Below are 18,568 nucleotides of genomic sequence, written 5' to 3'. Positions count from 1 at the left end.
TTTCTCTCCTCTCTACTTGATCATCTTAATCGTCTTTTTTTTTATTGAATGATGTTTTAACTGCTTCCGATGATATTATTCTCTTTGTACAAACAAGTGCAGACCCACCCGATTATTTCAAATAAAATTGAATTCAACTTAAAAAAAAAAAAAAAAAAAGTGCACGAATGTAATTTGAACCATCCTCCTTCCTATAAAACTATAATTGCATTACCTCTATTTGAATTGAACAAAATATTGAGTAAATTATACTTTTGGTCCATGTGGTTGCCATTTTTGACAAACTTAATAACAAGTAGAAGATATCAAATAGGCCTCATCATCTTCGTTCAAATCACCAACTAAATATATCTTTCTAATTAATATATGTAATCATTTTACAACTTGGTGTCTAGTTATTATGCTTAGTGCAAAGGGTACGAACAATTCCACTGGAAATTGATGGCTAAAATATTTGTTAACCACACTACAATTTCAAAATCACCATTTCCTTCATCCTTACTAGTCATTCCAAAAGCAGTTAACAGGCAAATTGTCTCACATTTGCTGATCCATACCAACACCAAGAATCAACTGTGCAAGATGAGTCAAATATGGTTCTGCCTGGGCCCTGCTGCTCAAGATTGGCCGTAAACTCTGAAGCTCAGCAGTAAACTCCCTCTCAAATTTACTGCAAATAACTCAACAAGGATAATTTATGAGAATGAGACAGATGTGACATAAATGAGCTCTAGTTTTTAGATCTTACAGGACACATTCAATGACTGTTGACTCTTCGGTGGGTGAATTTGGCTTCTTGGAAGGCTTCCTTAGCTTCAAAACTTTTAAATTTTCCAAGGAATGCAAACCATCAATAGATTTGTTTGTGTATGGAGATTCAATGGAGTTCATCAGCCACTGAGTTGCCGCAGCATATTGAAGGCATATAAGTTTCAACTTCTCCAACTTCTGCATTCAGGTCAAAACTTATGAGAACCAGCAAAAAGAACTTATGTATGCCTCTAGCTTGTATTGAACAAGTACCAATAGCGTCCATATAGGAGCAACAGCTCGGTAAACTTAGAATTTTAGCCATCTTTCTTGTATGCTCCCATATGCCTGACACGACACTCTCTTATATATATATATATATATATGTATACATACACATTATATATATATATATATATATATATAAGACAGAAACCTAAGATATGAATTGTTCCGTAATTTTTTTCTCTGACTATCGTCTTTTGCTAGAACTCAAGGCTTACCATAAAATGGCGCCATGAACCTAATACAGGTTGCTTCGAATTCTTCACTTAAATCCTCGACTATTTCTACACTCTATTTAGCTATATCAGAGGAGGAAACACCATGTTAATACAATTCGTGACACCGTGGCATGCATACCAGAATTTGAGGAGAATCGAGAACCTTATAGACACTTTAGCCTCCTACACTTGAAATAGCCACAATTTAAATTGATGCTTCCATTCCCCAAAACGAGAAATGGCTTGTGCTGGAAAACACACCAATTCATCTCTCCATTTTCTGTGAAAAGGGGGGCAGGGAGCGGAATATCATTCCTAACCTAAATAATGACAAAGTGACCATGTTTCTTATACAAGAAGAAAGAATATGGGATCGTGTTGATCCTTCTGCAAAAAGAAAGAAAATATTAATGGTTTTCAGTGGGTGTACACAGTGAAACAAAATGAAGATGATACTCTAGAAACACTAAGGCAGCGTTTGGTATGCAGTCAGGACGGAACATGACAGAATTGGATTAAACTGGACAGGACAAGTTGTCAATCTATTATTTGATACCACTAGGAGTCATCAGGATTGGGCTGGACAAGTTGCCCTTATAAGTTGTTTAATATTTTATATGGTGGTTACTGGTGATCATAGGACTGGAGGTGGTGATCACAGCGGAGGTGGCAGTGGTGATAGTGTGAGGTAGAAGTGGTGATGGAGGGTGGTAGCGGTAGCCGATGGTGGTGGAGGTGGTGATGGCGATGGCCGGTGGTGGGCAGTGGTCAACAGTGGTTATGGTGGAGGTGGCATTGTAGATGATGTGAAGATGGTGGTGGACAGTGGCCGACAGTGGTGGATATGAACGTGGTGGTTGTGGATATGAGCACTACAACCAAACTTTTAGTATGTGGCTAACATAACTTTAGTGCGTCAGGTTATTGCTCAAGCTGCTATTCATCATTGGCTTTTACAACATCTTGATATCAAGAATACATTTCTCAATTCTTGATTAGGTTTATATAGAGTAATCTCTAGAACTTTTTCACATGTTCCCAAAATCATGTGGATGCATCATGCACCTATTGAGGTACCTCAAAGAGAGTACTCCGAGGAGAGGTATGCTATACACTGATTCTCGAGATATTAAAATGCAAGTTACTATCGGTTGCCCTTTGTTGGAGGAGTATTACAAGGTAGAATGGAGTTCATTTATTGTTGGGTCTGAACATAAAACAGTGGCTGATACAACCTACTAACTGTTTACACAATGGCTAGGGGAGGAGTTGAGTGATTCTTCAGCAGTTGGATGATACCTTAGCCAGGTTGACTGAAATGTATTGCGTCAACAAGCTCACCATGCAAATTTCCATGGACCAAATTCATGCGCACTACGCAAATTTTAGTTGACTCGCATTATGTTCTCAAGGAAGTGGTTAGTACTACTCATGAAACTCCATCTATGGGTATGTTTGAAGATTAAGTTCTTGAGGTTTTGACAAAACCACTCTGAGATCACCGATTGGCCCTACATGTGATAAGCTAGGCATGTTAACATACATCAAGCATGCTCTAGCTTGAGGACTGTTAAGATAGAGAACCACTGAAGTCATGTTCATTTTGTTATCAGATATTTCTTTTATGTTCAAATCTCTCTCTTTTCATGTTCTTTTCATGATGTATGCAAGGACAATAATGCTTGATGAAAATCATCTTCTTTTTCCAAATTATTCCTCTATTTTTCATAATGTATTTTGGAGATGTGCAAATTTCGGCATGTTGACATTGGTTAAATAAATTCATCATGGATAAGAATCCACGCAAACCTTGAGGAGGACTGGTGAAAGAAGTGAACATTCCTTTAGACACTTCTCCATGAAAAAGTCGTGATATTGGATTACCTATTATCATAAGAAGATGTCGTTAGGAAAAAGACTAGAAGAACATGCAAGGGAAAGATTGCATAAGGAATCAGAAATTCAATTGAATGAAGCAAAGATTTTAGAAAATAAAACCAAGAAAAATAGAAAAAGTGAGTCGCAAAACTGTATACACATTTCATATAATTGATTTCAAGCATCAAGAGCAATCAACACATACCTCATCTATGCTCTTTGCATTCTCAAGTTTATTATGCATAACATGCCAATTTGGTTCAAGAACCTAAAAAAGATAATAAAATGCTATTAAATATAATACCACTTGGACCTTTTGTGGTTGGCAAAAGAGAGAAGAAGATAGATAACCACGGCAATGACGGAGGTGTAGTGCATAAATAGAAAGAGTGACCAACAAGTCGAAAAACAATGGGTTGGCAATGTACTTCTTGAAAGATAATCACTATAAGAAAAGCAGTGAGAATTTCAAGGAAACTAAATGTAAGATCATAGAGAATAACTTTGGTTTACCTCAAACGTTAGATAATGCAGAAGGCTATTTATAAACTTAAGCATATTACGGCACAGAATCGACGATGTAGATATTCCTGTTCCATGCATATCACGTGCACGTGCACCCTACAACAATAAAGCATAATTACAACCGAAACCATTCATAATAGGCGATACTAAGGATATTTAGTCACATACTTGATGTACTTGCCATGCTGCACAAAGTTGCCGATGCACATGTTTGCAGTGAAACAGAAACCGAAAAATCAACTGGTATTTTGTCAAGGCCTTTCTAGATATTACAAGTGATAGCGGCCATTGAACCTGAAACATAAACAAAAAGCTAATCATATAAAAAAATTCAAAATGCTCTGATCTCGAGAGTGATGCTACTAAGAACGTAGTATTTCCTAGCCCTAAAGGGTCTTAAAGGTGATTAGGGGGCTCACTTCTGCAGGCTTTCATCAATACCTCCACCTATCTAATACACAATAATTATGAGATATTGAGATGTGAAATGTTTGCTTCTTTCTATTGATTAAAGAATTTCCTTATATTGTGTTCCTCGTCTGTAGACATTATCTCTATTGCATCTAACCAGCCAAAATCCTTGTGCAATTGGTTACCAAAATGGGCCATCCAACCAGTAAATCCTGATGAAAGTTCTTATGATGCCATCTCAATTGACAAAAATGTCATGGGAACTTGTAAGAAGGCAAACTTTAGAGAGACACTCCAAAAAGGCAAAGGTGTACATGGAGGCACTCCAAAATAGATGAGGGGAGGCATGATCCTTTTGGCTAATAAATCCATGCACACTAAAGATAATAAAAATAACTACTTCAACAAATTAATAATTCATTAACCAATGCGGTATATACTCAGAATCAGAAAATTTCATAAAAGAGTTCTCATGTTCTGTTTTTATGTATTTGTCCACCTTTGTTAGCTTCTTTCAGGCATGGTTGTAGCATAAGGGTGGGACAATTAACTAGGAAACGGTACATTGAGTTCCACTCCACTACCAAGGCATAAAATATGAAGACATGAGGTTTGATTCCCATTTGAGGATTTCAATTTCCCGTCTCCATTTTTAATTTCTATAGGGTGATATGATTTGTAAGCTCACTAAGATGCTGAAAATAATTTATTTTAGTAACACATAATGCCAATTTAGACGGGCATAGAAAAATAGTCCTGACTGAAGGTTCCACCCAAGGAAAAGATGGCTTACAATTTGAGAAATTGAGCGAGCAAGACAAAGAAATATTAGCCTCTCGGTTACAATATCAATATTATCACAAAAATTGCAGTCTATAGAACTGATTGATGGATCACAGATGGAATGAAGATTTTTTTTAAAGTACATAACATTTATATAAGGCAAATTGAACTCACACTCTAAGAAAGTTAGCTTACTAGGTATTAGGCCATAGGCCCTCTGGTATGGCCTTAGGAACGGGGATCGTGGATAAGCTATGGCCTTAGGCTTTAGTGCTATGACACAATCTTGTTAAAAGTACTTTTTAGGGGAAAGGGATCAGTTCTTATGAAGGAAAATGAATTGCTCCCGAAAAAGGAATGTTCAACTAAGACAGGAATGGGGATTGGGAAGAATTACTGAACTGTATATCATTTTTTAAGCAATCACTGAACTGTATATTGATAATTAAGGATTTCGGTGAAAAACTAGATGAGTTGGAAAGAGAGATGAATGGGATGTAAACCATTTTACCACATATTTAATGACATCCTTTAGCAACACAAAAATAGCATGTTTCACCACCCAATCGACCATCTGGGTCCCTTGTACCTAAGTTGCTATCTGGCTCAAGTTACAACTAAACCTCTTTTGCTTCAGTGTGAATTTGAGAATAACAATCTGCCCACATAACGGTTAGGAACTAGTTGGGGTAATTGATATCACTCTGACAAAGTATGACACATAGTGGTGGTTCCAATCAATATCTTAAAGGAAGATCATTCAAAAGAATGCATGTAATTGGTACTCAGGTCAATTTAGACTTGCTTAACACCCTCCTCTTCCCCCACAAAGAAAAAAATGATTCAGTGAAAAAGAAAAACGAGCAATTGGGGAACAAAGAAAAGGTGTGTATGTACCTTGTAATTAACAGAAAACGTTTCCACGCCAGTAATACTCAAGGACTCTTCTAAAGCATCAGTCTCCGGCACTGTCTCACCCATTTGAAGATCTTTGAGAGTGCCCAATCTCTTCAGCAAAGAACATGTGTCCTGGAAGCAGAATGTCGTGTCATTCTTTGGGAATTTTTTTTTCTCCAAGACTATGTATAACTGTTACCTACCACAGAACATGTGACATCCTCATGCAAAGGATCTGCTGCAGCTGCTGTCGACCGCAGTGCAAGGTCCAAGAGAGACTGCAATTTAAAGCCAAAATGTAAACCTAGATTGTTCCATGCTTCATGAAAGTTCTATTTTTTATCAAATGTATATGATACAATATATTTCAGAGAAATTAGGTGTCGCTCATTGGCAAAAGCACCTCTATGTATAAGTCACATGAATCATTAAAGACAAGCATAAATATGATAATATCTAAAAGATAAAGGATAACTCGGGTTAACCCTAGGTTGGACCATATATGTCAATGATGCCCCAACTTGTCCCAGATATGATTAATCTTTGATCCTCCAAGTGTTCTTGTGAAGATGTTGGCAAGCTGGTCCCTTGGGGGACAAAAACAGGCTTAATAGCTGATGGTTCACATGAATTGCCAACCAACTTCTCACGAGATAATCGGGAGTCTGTCTCAATACTCTTTGTACAATCATTTGAACTTTGGCTTTTAGATATGAGAGGGGCACCTCATTATCACAACACAAAACGGAAAGAGTGATTGCAAGCAGCTGCAAGGGTGAGGTGGGTGAAATGACAAGGTTTCTTTTGTGTTTTTCTCTTTTCTAGAAGACTTGAGGCTAATATGCAACAGGGGGTGTACCATGAACCAGGCAAAACCATGACGTAAGACATTTCATGAGAATTAGGCGTTATTCATTTACAAAAGCACCTCTATATACAAGGTTATATGTATCAGCGAAGACAAATATAAACATGATAAGATCTAAGATAAAATAACTCTTATAGCTAACAATACATATGGGATTGCTATGATTAGCCATGAACATGACAACAAGTGGATAGTAACAAACAATGATATTAAAATAAAATAAAGTAAGTGGCTAAAGACCTGAAGCTTCTCAACGGAGATCTCATTTGGTGTTTTAGCAAGTTCATCACGGGCAATATCCATGAAGTGAACCAAGAAATCACCCTGTAAGTCAACCAACATTTCATACATGATAGCCATCATAGCCGAAACAAGACTCCAAAAGAAAATTAACCCCCCAAGTCAATCAAGTAAACACCACTAATAAAAAACGCTAGAACTCAAGTTCCATTCGTTTTTGCTATTTAAGATATTCATTTGCTAGTGTTGTTTATCTGGTACGAGAAGAAAAATGCGTTCACAGGTCCCATTGACTTGATGTGAAGAAAGACAGAAGAGGGGACCGGAATATGGACGATGATGAATGTACATAAACAGTTATGAAACATTAGTTACTTTACTTCATAGTTCACTAAAGAGGTTTCCGGTTGCAGGAAGGTATGGAATGCCTATTTGTGTAGATGTGGTACTACTTTTATTTCAGCAGTATTTATCCAAGCTAATCTGACACTATAATCCAAAAAAATTAAACAAGGCAAAGCATCAATCAAAATATTTCAGTAGGACTTTAGTAGCTCATACCTGATCTAGAAGAAGATAATGCTTGATAGAACGCAGCTTTCCAACGAGACCATACTATCAACATTAAAAATATTGATCGATCACTTAAGTGAGAAAAAAATCAATACATACCAATCACTTTCTGCAAGCGCAATGAAGAAGTACTAAAAAATAAAGGAATAAGATTTGTAACAGTTGAAAATAACCAGCAACCACACCTTGTCCTTCATGAGATTTAGTAACTCGCTGCTGGCAAAATCATAAGCAGATTTGATGCATTCAAGATAGTGATCATTGGACCCAAAGTTCATCAATTTTGAACTCTCCAATGCAGGGACCTATAAAAACATGCTAGTATAAAAACATATAGTAATAATAATAATAATAATAAATATGAGCCCTTCTGTCAGTCGTAACAGTGGGAAGTCATAGAAACACCTGAACACTGTGCCCGCATTCTCTCATGACATTTAAATATTTCCCTGTTGTTAAAATGGTTTCAGCCGAATTTGCAAGGAAAGAAGGAATATCATCCTTGAGACTGTATCGTTGTCGCCAATACATAGCATCATAATCTTGGGTGAGACTCTCCTATAGAAAATTCGCCATCAGAAACTGAAGCATTTAATGCCTTTGTATCAGTGGATAAAATCATACTTTTTGGAGAGATTTGTTCTCAGCAATGAAGAACTCATCATGAGGATCATCGATAACTCCTTCATACACCCACCTGCACATTTTATAATTTACTACTTCAGTCAGAAAACACAAATGAAAACATAGCAAATTGTTGGTTTGAGTTAGATTTCATGCAAAAGATTAAAGAAGAGGAATGACATAATTCAGAAGTCAGTGCAGCTTGAAATGTCCATGAGTCCCTAGGACTGTTATGTACTCTGGTCTACAATCAGGTGGGTGCAGAAGATCAATTATGCCCAGATGTCAAATAATAGGAAAACAACCTCACTGCCTAACCCTTTGATAGCAGCTGTGTACTGGTGCTTTTATCTTAATCATGCTTAAATTAATATCTTGTGCATCATTTATGCATTATTAGGAGTCCCTACAGAAGCCTTCTGAAAGGTCCATCAGAAGACATATCATCTTAACGTTCTAGACTACTCAAAAAGCTGTTCTCCGCATCTTAGTTTCAGTTCACTAGTACAAATTCATGTTACTAGACCATCTGATTGGATCTGGTTCTCTAAGCACATAGAGATTCCAAAAGAACACTAAATTTAGGTCCAGAATGCTGCTACAATTCAAATTAGATTAGGAAAAAAAAAAGATATATGGACAATATATAGCATATTATTGGGCATTCTCAATTGTATACCTTTCTAGTATGCCAAGATAAGCAGAATTTGCAGACTCTATCATCTTTTCCAGCAATGACCTCACCAAGTAGTTACCAGCCATTACCTTCGCCTGTTTAAATTTAAATTAGATAAATAGCATATAATACACAGAACAGGTGAAAACAAGCTGGTGGGTAGACACCTAAGAGTTCCGAATTTATGTATTTACCTGATTCTGTAAAAGGTTAAGAACTGCTGAACCCACAAAATTGCATGATGAAGCCTTCCTTATCACTATTGACAATGCTAGCATTGATCCCATCATTGGCTGCAAACATAATAAACATGATAGATATGAATCATGAAAAAATATATAACTTGCACAAATTCTTCTTGGAGGTTGCAAATAACCCCATCATTCTCGGTTGCATAAACACTATGAACCGCAAAGACCGCATACTTAATACTTTTGACTTGACTTCATTAGATTATGGGATCCAAGTTCTATTTTCAAGATAACATTAACAAAACAAAACCACTGACGATGCATCAATTATTGGAGGGAATAATGCAGCACCGGTTAAGATGGAAGACAATGTGTCATAAGCATTTGGTAATATACCATATAAGTTTACAAGTTAGGCTATATTCTTGATTGGACATGTTTAGTTATAAAAAAAATATAGCACCATGGAACATGACGTGGGGACCTGGCATCTTGACATAGCAGTTGCACAGTAGAGGGAAGATGCAAACACCATTGTGGGGATTTCAGCATTGAAAATAAGATCAGTTGCATATGATAGCACGGAGTTACTTTTTCATCCCCATGCTTGGCCAATACAAAAGAGATGCAGAAGTAAAAGAGAGATGGGAGCATGAGGAATGTCAAACAAAGATGAGAGAGTGTGAGAGATAGAGAGAACCAGATACTGTTGTCTCATTAAAAAATCTCCCTTCCCCATAATCAAATTGACGATGGGTGTGCATCTATAGGATTACATAAAAAACGCTTCACATATTTAGAAGTATTATTGATATAAATTTGCATGAACTTTTCAAAACTTGACAATGGGGTGAAAATCTAGGACTAGGAAGAAGAGCCAAGAAGAGACCTCTTTCTTGTCCTGTTGTTCGAGAACAATGGGATATATCAGTGATTAACTTGAGGAATCAACACCGTGAATTCATTATGTCACTACAGATATATCCATCTTATAGCAATGTTGTTTTTTTGGCATCTTGTAATGCCTTATTACTAGAAGTAATACCCAATTCATCGCTTCATAGTATCAGGATCCAAAAAACCAGTCTGGTATTGTCCTTGTTGTGGCAACAGAAATTAAATAAAAAAATTGGAGTCTTTTGATGTGTTGACCACATGTTATGAAACAAAACAACTGTGGGTCACTCATGGTCATTTGGATAAACAAGTGGTTACATGATAAAAAAATGTGCAACTTTGGAGTTCATTGGGTTCATTAAGAGTCATTCAATTCTACCTAAATGAGAACCAAATTGCAAATACACAAACAAAAATTCAAGTTTTTTAAATAGTTAATATAGAAATACCTGACAATAGAACCATAATCCTTGTATTGAGAGTCTTCCTAGTCGAAATTGATGTTCAAGCTGTGCCACCATAGCTTGGTAATCCTGAGCAAGTATACAGGGATTAGGAACTCCAATGAAGAAAGAGGAAGAATTAGGTAGGAAGTGTCTACTAAAGAAAAAAACGGAAAAATGAAAAGTACAAATACAAATACAACTGCTAGGAGAACCAACCTATGCCAAACTAATTGGGATTGTATGCACAACAGCATTTAAAATTATATATATGCATACACACTTGTAGTAGGAAAACGATAGAAATGGAATTTCACACTGAAGATTTATATTAGATTTATCTTCTAAGAAATCTTCAGTTATATTACAGGGAAAACTCTGATTATATCAGATAAGTTGATAGAACCCTAATTTTAACCTAATCCATCCCTTAAGGCTCCTCAGATTAGAGGATAGATGGCAATGATTTTAAATTTGACGTGGGAAACAAAGATAGAATTTCGAATATAGAATACTGATACAAATAAAAACAAATTGAAGTCTGAAAAACAGACAAAAGAATAGGAAAATCGCAGGTCCGCTGTGCCTTATTACGGTCTTGATGCAACTCTTGTTGCCGGTCTAGATAGCTCCTCCTGTCTCTCTTATTCTACTCTTAATCCTTAAAAGCTCTTGTGGAACTCAGAATTTATATGCGAAATTCAGGATAAATAGGTCGCTTAATATGAACCTACTACACAAGAATGCACTACAAAAAATATTTTTGAAATGCAACTGCAGCGGCAATACCACAATAAAGCAAGTTCTAAACTGGATGGGTGTCACACATCAGGTATGGATGTGTTGGGATGTGAACAGCACTACCAGCAAGTCCATTGCAGAAAACAGTCTGACAGACTCCCTTCTCTTTTTCCAACTTCTATGGCAAGGTTCCAGGTACAGGTCAAATAAGAAAAGCCAACCTTATAACTGCTCATACAAATATGGCTAATATATGATGCTGATGGCAGCAAACACACTGTGCACAAATACCTACTAGCAACTAAGACATGATATGGAGGCCAATTAAAGTAGAACTAGTAAAGAATGAAGAGGACCACTGGATGAAGAGCGAATCCCGAATAGGATCAGTCTAAATTGAATTGAACTAGACAGTGGAATTGGACAGATGTATCGGACAATGGAAAACTGAACTGTAAGTAGATTTAGACAGCTGCACTGGATAGATTAGGCCTGCTAAAGTACCTTCTGCTAAAGTACTTTCTGCTTGGCAATCCAGGAGGAGATCGAGGTGGAACTTCGAGGATACAGACAAAAAAGAGCATGGAAGAGAGAGCACATAACCAGATAAGAAGGATACACCATGTGTCTGCCAACAGCTACATGCTGCCAGCAGCATATACGAAACTCGTGCATAGTTGTACACAGTTCAAACCTAAAGCTCTAATACCATTAAAGCGTTGAGGTTCAAAACATATGATTATTACCAAGGAAGAATCCTAAATATATGATACACACAGGTCCATGGGAATGAACCTGTAAACTAATAAACCCTACTTCTAATGTAATTATGTCTCCTAACAATATCATATTCCATTATTAATTTACAGTATTTGAAACGATTGTAATCATTACACTATGTTAATGGTGATTGTCGTTGGCGGTGGTGATGATATTAACAGAGTTCATGAAAGGCATGAGGCGCAAGGAGGCACAAAGGCCTCCTCAGGCCAGATCACGAGGCAAGGCATGTGCCTCATTGATACACGTATTAAAAAAATATTAATTTATATGTTATAATATATATGCACGCACACACACAATACATCTACAAATAATTGCAAATCCACTAACAGCATTAAAATATATGGAACAAAGAAGATACAAATTTCAAAGCTAAAGGTAAAGAAATTATAAAACTTCAAGTACAACCCAATAAATGCAACAATTTCAAGAAATTAGCGAGAATAGTTCCAATTGGAGAATCAGAAAATCCATTGACTGTTTAATAGTGGACAAAATAGAACTTTATGTGCCAAAACCAAACCAAATAAAACAAACCCAGTATATCCCATCCGGAGGGTGAGATGTAGGCAGACCTGGCATCTACCTTAAGGAGTAGAGCGGTTGTTTCCGTTAAGACCCCCGGCTTGTGCGATGTATGCAAAAAGAAAAGCACAAAACTTGCTCTAGAAAAATGTGAAAAACGAGTTTGGAGTAAGCAACAACACACAAACAGACCGGCAGACAACAACAGTGAACTTTTTGTGCCACTTTATCCAAATTTATATTATAACTGAACAACAATAATAACAATGTCTGTCCAATTCAAAAAAATCGATCAGAGTATAGTGTGTTTCTGTCCAATATAGAGATAGGATCAATTAAAAAAATGATGTGTTCTGCAAAAAATATGCATGCTGCCACCCTCTGGAGCGCCCGCACCGTACCCCACGGCCATCACCAGGGGAGGTAAATCGCATGTCTTAGGGGTAGGTAGGTGGTGCCTAGACGAACTCAGATCTCCCACATATTCTGCATGTAGGTCCACCTCCTTCCCTGCTGGGCTAATTTTGCAGGGATTATTGTTGTCGGTGTTCAAAATACGAAACCGCCACTCAATTAAAAAAAGGACCGATGCAAAAACACTAAAAATTAATACATATCAGGCAACTACAAAAAGAAAGAAAAATAAAAAGGAATTTTCAGCAGCAAAAGTAGAGCAGAAAACAAAAAAGAAGAAGAAAGAAATGGAAGTAGAAAAATTGAAGATGAATCCAAGAAGAGAAGAAAAGCTTCACTGAAGAATCTATTCAAAGTCACCACTTCAATTTGCGCAAAAAATCGCCTTACAAGTTTTCATTCTTTCTGATATCTTTCCCCTAAAATTATCAGTTCCCTCCACATATATAGTATGATGCACTTTCAGTGAAAAAGTCATTACATGGCTTTGCTTCTTTGAAGCTGTCAGCCAGTGCCTGAGCAAAGGCAAAGCTATCTTTCAACCTCAATGTGTTTCAGCACATCTAGCATAGGTGTGACTTAGATAACGCTCAATGTTAACGATGACAATCGGCATAGTTGTTGGGTTGGGGACTTGCCCAATTATTAACAAAAACCTAAGGGTGGTGATGGGAGAAAGCTCTTCTGATAATGATGTTTGTTTGGTTTGGAATTTGAGATGAGGATTATTCTAAGAGGGTGACAGGAAGGAACGGTGAGGATAGAGAGCATGCCAAAAAGAGCTTTCAGGTGAGCACACCCTTTCCCTTCCTTTAGCCCCCTCTTCTGCACTCTTATAAGTATGAATTGCAGTTGCAAGCATAATTGGGCCACTTTCTATGTGTTTGCTTTTTGATGCATAAAGTAGGTAGAAAATGAATAGAATTAATTGGAAATTTGTTTCTCATGCATACTCAATTTATGTAAAATGTGATCATTGGTTCGTTAAGGATTGGAAGGAACATCACACAACAGAAAAACTTAACTAGCACATTTAGCAGCATTTGCAGTAAAACTATCTGATAGGCTTGAACATAAATACTTACCAAGAGGAGGGCCCTTAGTGCAGCAGCAAAGGCATGATTAACCAATCCAGACTTGAACTGAGATCTAGACTCAACAAACTGGTTGATTAGCAAATAACTCCTGCATAAAGGGAATATTCGTTTCGATGATTCCTGCATTGCTTGCCATAATTAGTTTTGGAACGTGAAAGAGCTCCATTAAGATACAGATATGCACACTCAAAAAAGGGTAGACGCCACCCTCTGAGGCACCCCCACCGCACCGGTCACACGGTCATCATGGGGGACGTAAATCAGCTCATGCATCCCATTGGCAGAGGCGGTGCACTGCCCAGGCTTGAACCCAGGACCTCACTCATATGAATTATACCCACACCTCTACCGCTGGGACTGATAAGTGGTGACAATATGCACACACAACTACACAAGCACACATATAAGTTGGTGATGCATCAAGGAAACATATTAGGCCAACCATGGTTTCTAATCGTTCTGGATATCATAAGATCTACAGACTAATTTATGAAGTTCCGCAAATACTGACTGAGTTCCGATCATATTACCAACACAACTAAGATTCAATGGTATTTGGACATACACTAATACATGTGTATACATGTATGATATGTAAGTGTGTATGAATGTATGTTTGTCTGTTTGGTACTAGCAGCCATTGACCCACCTTGTACTCTACTTATTCCCACTTTGATTGATGGTATGGCACGCTCCGAGTCCCATTTAATACAAAAAAGATACAGTAAAAAAAACCTCCGGCAATGTTGCAGATGATCATTGTCACATGCATGAACACATTTTTGGCTTAAGCTATAATTTACCCCTGCAGAGGCTCCTCTGCTTTGAGAACTTCAACAAACAGAAAATTATTAACAGCCCTTTTACAAAGCCCTATTTCAACTATGATTGGATTACATGTCTGCAGGAGCTATATATATTCAAAATCATGTTGGCTAAAGAGGTAAGCGCTTTAACTTCTGATTTCAAAGTAGAAGACTCCTTTCAACTGCTAATCTGCTATTGATTTTACCAAAGATGGCAACATAACATAACATAGACAAGATGAGTCAGTCTTAATGAAAAGCACGACAACGATGCACAAAGCATCAAACTTTCAAATGACCACATATGGGAAGATTCTTGCCTGGAGTGCCAAATCCATAGAACCATCAACATGGAAGCTAAAAGAGTCCTCATTCCCTCGAACTCTGTTGATCGAAATATACCGTCCCTCAATACCAATTAAAGCAGAAAGAAGATCATCAATTACAATCAGTTCCTGCACATAGAAATATTAGGTAAATAAATGTATAGTCACCATTTTTATCAGACTAGTAATGCAGCTTCCCCCTCCCCCCCCCCCCCCCCCCACAAGATGAACACTAGTGATCCATCCAGTCTCAGGTGTGAGGCATGCCAATGATGCAAACCAATCAGATTCAATGTCGTCTAGTTAATGCCAACATCATAAAAATTGGTTATCATATTTGGAGAATGCTTTCTTGTTGATTCAACAAAGGGCAACAAGGTGTATGCAGGTTGACTGTGTGATGGTTCTGTGCTTGATAACTGAAAGTGACACTAGGCAAATTATGTGATGGATTTTTGTTATACCAGGGATTGTGGTCAAATAAGTCAAAAAGGGTAGGCTGGGTTAAGGAGTCCAACAAGTCATAAAGGGTGCTGCAGGGGAAGTGCACAAGTGGCTATTGGACAAAGTGGTGAAATGGAGTAGTGTATTGATCTTCTAGTTGAAGTGTCAATTCAACCATTTTTTTTTCATTTATAGTCTAATGATGTTACTAGAAAAGTTCATAATTAGATGATTTCATTCTATTTATGGTCCCTGCGGTTAACGAAGAGTGTTTATTGCTTTCTATAAATTCTCTTTAGGAACCATTATTTATAGATAGTGTATGTGTTATTATATTACTTATGTTCAATTCCTGTGTAGATAAAAAACCGGACCATGACGTCATCACTTCGGAACAACCAAACAGCAGTCCTCTTTTGGACCAGATTTTTTTGAGTTTGACCATACAAAGAATAGTCTTTTCCGGAACAAATAAAGCCAAACCAGACCAGAATTGAATCAGGTCAGTCCTCAACCGGTCCCAATGATAAAGACCACTCTGATATTTTCTTTTCTTTAAATCCATTAATTTCTTAGTTCCCCTTTTTTCTTTTTCTTAAACGGCTAGACCAGAATTCTAGAGCAAGGGGACCAAACCAGAATTTTGTTTGGACGAGTCTTAACCAACCAGGCCAGACCGCCTAGATCAACTATGACGGTGATTACACTAGGACCAAGCAGAACTTCAAAGGATAAAAAACAAGTCCATGACCCTAGATCACAAATATCATATGCCAATTTTTTTATTTGATCTTGTAGCTTTCAAGTAAGTAGGTGGTTAAAATTGACTTGTCAGAAAGTTAGTCTCTAGCCTCTAACCGACGGAAACTCGCTCTAGCAAGTTCGAGGAACAAAAATAAAAATTAGAGAATGTTTTGCTTTCATTTCACATTTGTCCTTCATTGTCTTATCAATGATTATTTGAGCTTAGCATCTTTGTCCATCTTATAAGTCTAGATAGCTCCTCATACTTGTACACTTCAAACTATAATCCTTTTCATCTAAATATAGTTACTATCTAAGTCACAAGATAAGTGTCCGCATTTCTATTTTAGCTTGTCCCAAAATAAGTGTCTACTTCTCATTCTACCCTTAATTATGAGATGGAGAAAAAACTTAGTTTTATTATTAAGGGTGAAATTGTCCTTTAATCAATTTAAAAAGTGTAATAATTACACATCCCTACAACTGTGCCTTTTTCATTGTCCACAACCAACATGAAAAAAATTAGAGCCTCATACATTTCATATATCTAAACCTTAACAAGAGTGCTTCTACAAAGCATACAAGCGACCTAGTTTTAGATAATCCACCAATTATCATCATCATATCAATCACCAAACTCTCCTAAATTCTCATCACATTGTCCGCTGTACATTTTGGCTCAAGTGTTGTAAATGATAAGCTTTCAAACATGAGCTCAAGTGTGAACCTGTGCCCAGGTGGTAAATTGCATAGACCTATTTCAAAATGTATCTTCTCCAATCAATTCATAGTTACAATCCTCCAAATGAGCTAGAATAGATGCAGCCTATCTGCATTGTGTCTAAGCACATATTGACTACATATGAGAAAGATTCCAAAGTCCACAAAGCTTGATTGATTAAAGAAGAAACCAAGGGGGAAACTGAGATGCCCATAGAAAACATTTTACCAAATCTTTGAGCAAGGAACGAAAGGCAGATATAATACAAACTCGGATCACAAATCTACAACCAAGAACAACATTAAATTTTGCGAGTGTAAAACATCTAGATAACTCAAGTGTGGCAAAATAACGGGGAAGATCCAAATTAACAATCTTAACAGAAAAAAGTAAAATATTGTACAGCCAAACATAAAAACAACTATTTTACTTGCACTGAAGCACTGTAGCATCCTATAGGCTTCTCAGATTCCAAGCTGTAGAAACAAAATGTAATAAGATAATCAATTCTGTTTAATAGCAGCACTGAGAAACATTAGAAGAAAACCAAACAACATGAATAAGATCAATATCAGTCAACCAAAAAGGTCAAATACCCTAAATCAACTGAATTTCCCTTATATTCAGCAAGCCCGGGTGTTGATTCCACTTCCTGCATCAAGTTGCAAAATAAGCATATCATCCTACGTTAGTTCCAATAAATTCAAAATTATCAACCAGATCATATAAACTCACAAAAAACCACAGACGATTGAGTCTTCAATCATCTATAATAAGAGGAGAAAAGAGAAACCTGATGGAATTGGCCAGTGAGGAAAGGTCTACTGATGTTCCATTGAGGGGTAGATGGGCATACAGAAGATACTGCATCCATGGAAAAATGGCAAAGCAAGTACAGGATAAAGGTGCTTATAAAAATTGCAGGTCTTGAATCTGTTTAGAAAACGTAGGGCACCAAATTCTCAATTCAAAATGCTCTCTGCTGTAACAATCTTCCACGGCCCTTTTCTGTAACAAAATTCTATCAGTAAACAATTATTGGAGTCCAATTGAACCAAACTAAAGACGCAGGCCTACATATGAAAATTTAACCCCATGGAAACCTATAACCGTCTAACCGAGAATGGGAGCTAAAATGAATTTGAGACAAGATATACTACACGTCTTCAATCCAATCTATTTGAGATCTAAAACTGTGAAAAAAAGGGTGTTATATTATATGTATTAATAATATATTATCTATTTACTTAGGATTATTAACTATGTATTATTAACTGGTTAATATATTTTTATATTATCTATTTACTCAGGATTGTTTGATTTTTTATTCCATAAGTTCTAAGTATATATTAAATTGTATGTAAGCATTAAGCTGTCTTGATAAATGTTGTTTGAATTTTAATCAGAGTAATAGTTTGAACAACAACAAAAAATCCCTTTAACCTTATATATACATAAAGAGGTGGATGTAAATAAATTGTTTGGTAAATATTTAAAATAAAATAAAAATTAAAGTAATATGAATTATTTAACTTAACATAAATAATACGAATTCAATAAGTTCATAACATAATCCTTAATAACATAAAATTTATTTAAACAATAAAGTATGATTGTTAGATTACAAATTTAATTTTATGCATGTTAGTAAATTATTTATTTTTTAGTGAGACTGTGAATAAAAATTGTAGGACAGGGATAATTTTGG

At 36.5% G+C, this 18,568-nt stretch overlaps 1 protein-coding gene across 1 annotated transcript; it reads right to left on the bottom strand.

Moving 5' to 3' along the window:
* Positions 1-334: 334 nt before the first annotated feature.
* On the bottom strand, positions 335-17,956 carry LOC112524220 (gamma-tubulin complex component 2). Its single transcript, XM_025133953.1, has 22 exons — positions 17,938-17,956; positions 17,654-17,868; positions 17,457-17,512; positions 17,291-17,336; positions 14,946-15,080; positions 13,808-13,939; positions 10,266-10,349; positions 8,923-9,021; positions 8,732-8,823; positions 8,053-8,125; positions 7,834-7,986; positions 7,614-7,733; positions 7,417-7,470; positions 6,856-6,939; positions 5,951-6,025; positions 5,748-5,879; positions 3,825-3,950; positions 3,645-3,752; positions 3,337-3,399; positions 3,063-3,137; positions 749-948; positions 335-670 (listed from the first exon to the last, which is right to left on the bottom strand). The coding sequence occupies exons 2-22, from the start codon at positions 17,732-17,734 to the stop codon at positions 538-540; spliced, it is 2,121 nt and encodes a 706-aa protein (XP_024989721.1). The 5' UTR covers positions 17,735-17,868; positions 17,938-17,956; the 3' UTR covers positions 335-537.
* Positions 17,957-18,568: the final 612 nt, after the last annotated feature.

The sequence above is a fragment of the Cynara cardunculus genome, assembly GCF_001531365.2.
Source record: "Cynara cardunculus var. scolymus isolate 2C chromosome LG 13, CcrdV1, whole genome shotgun sequence".
Classification (NCBI taxonomy): domain Eukaryota; kingdom Viridiplantae; phylum Streptophyta; class Magnoliopsida; order Asterales; family Asteraceae; genus Cynara; species Cynara cardunculus.
Note: the sequence above shows the minus strand (reverse complement) of the source record. Positions and strands in the feature narration are given on the sequence as shown.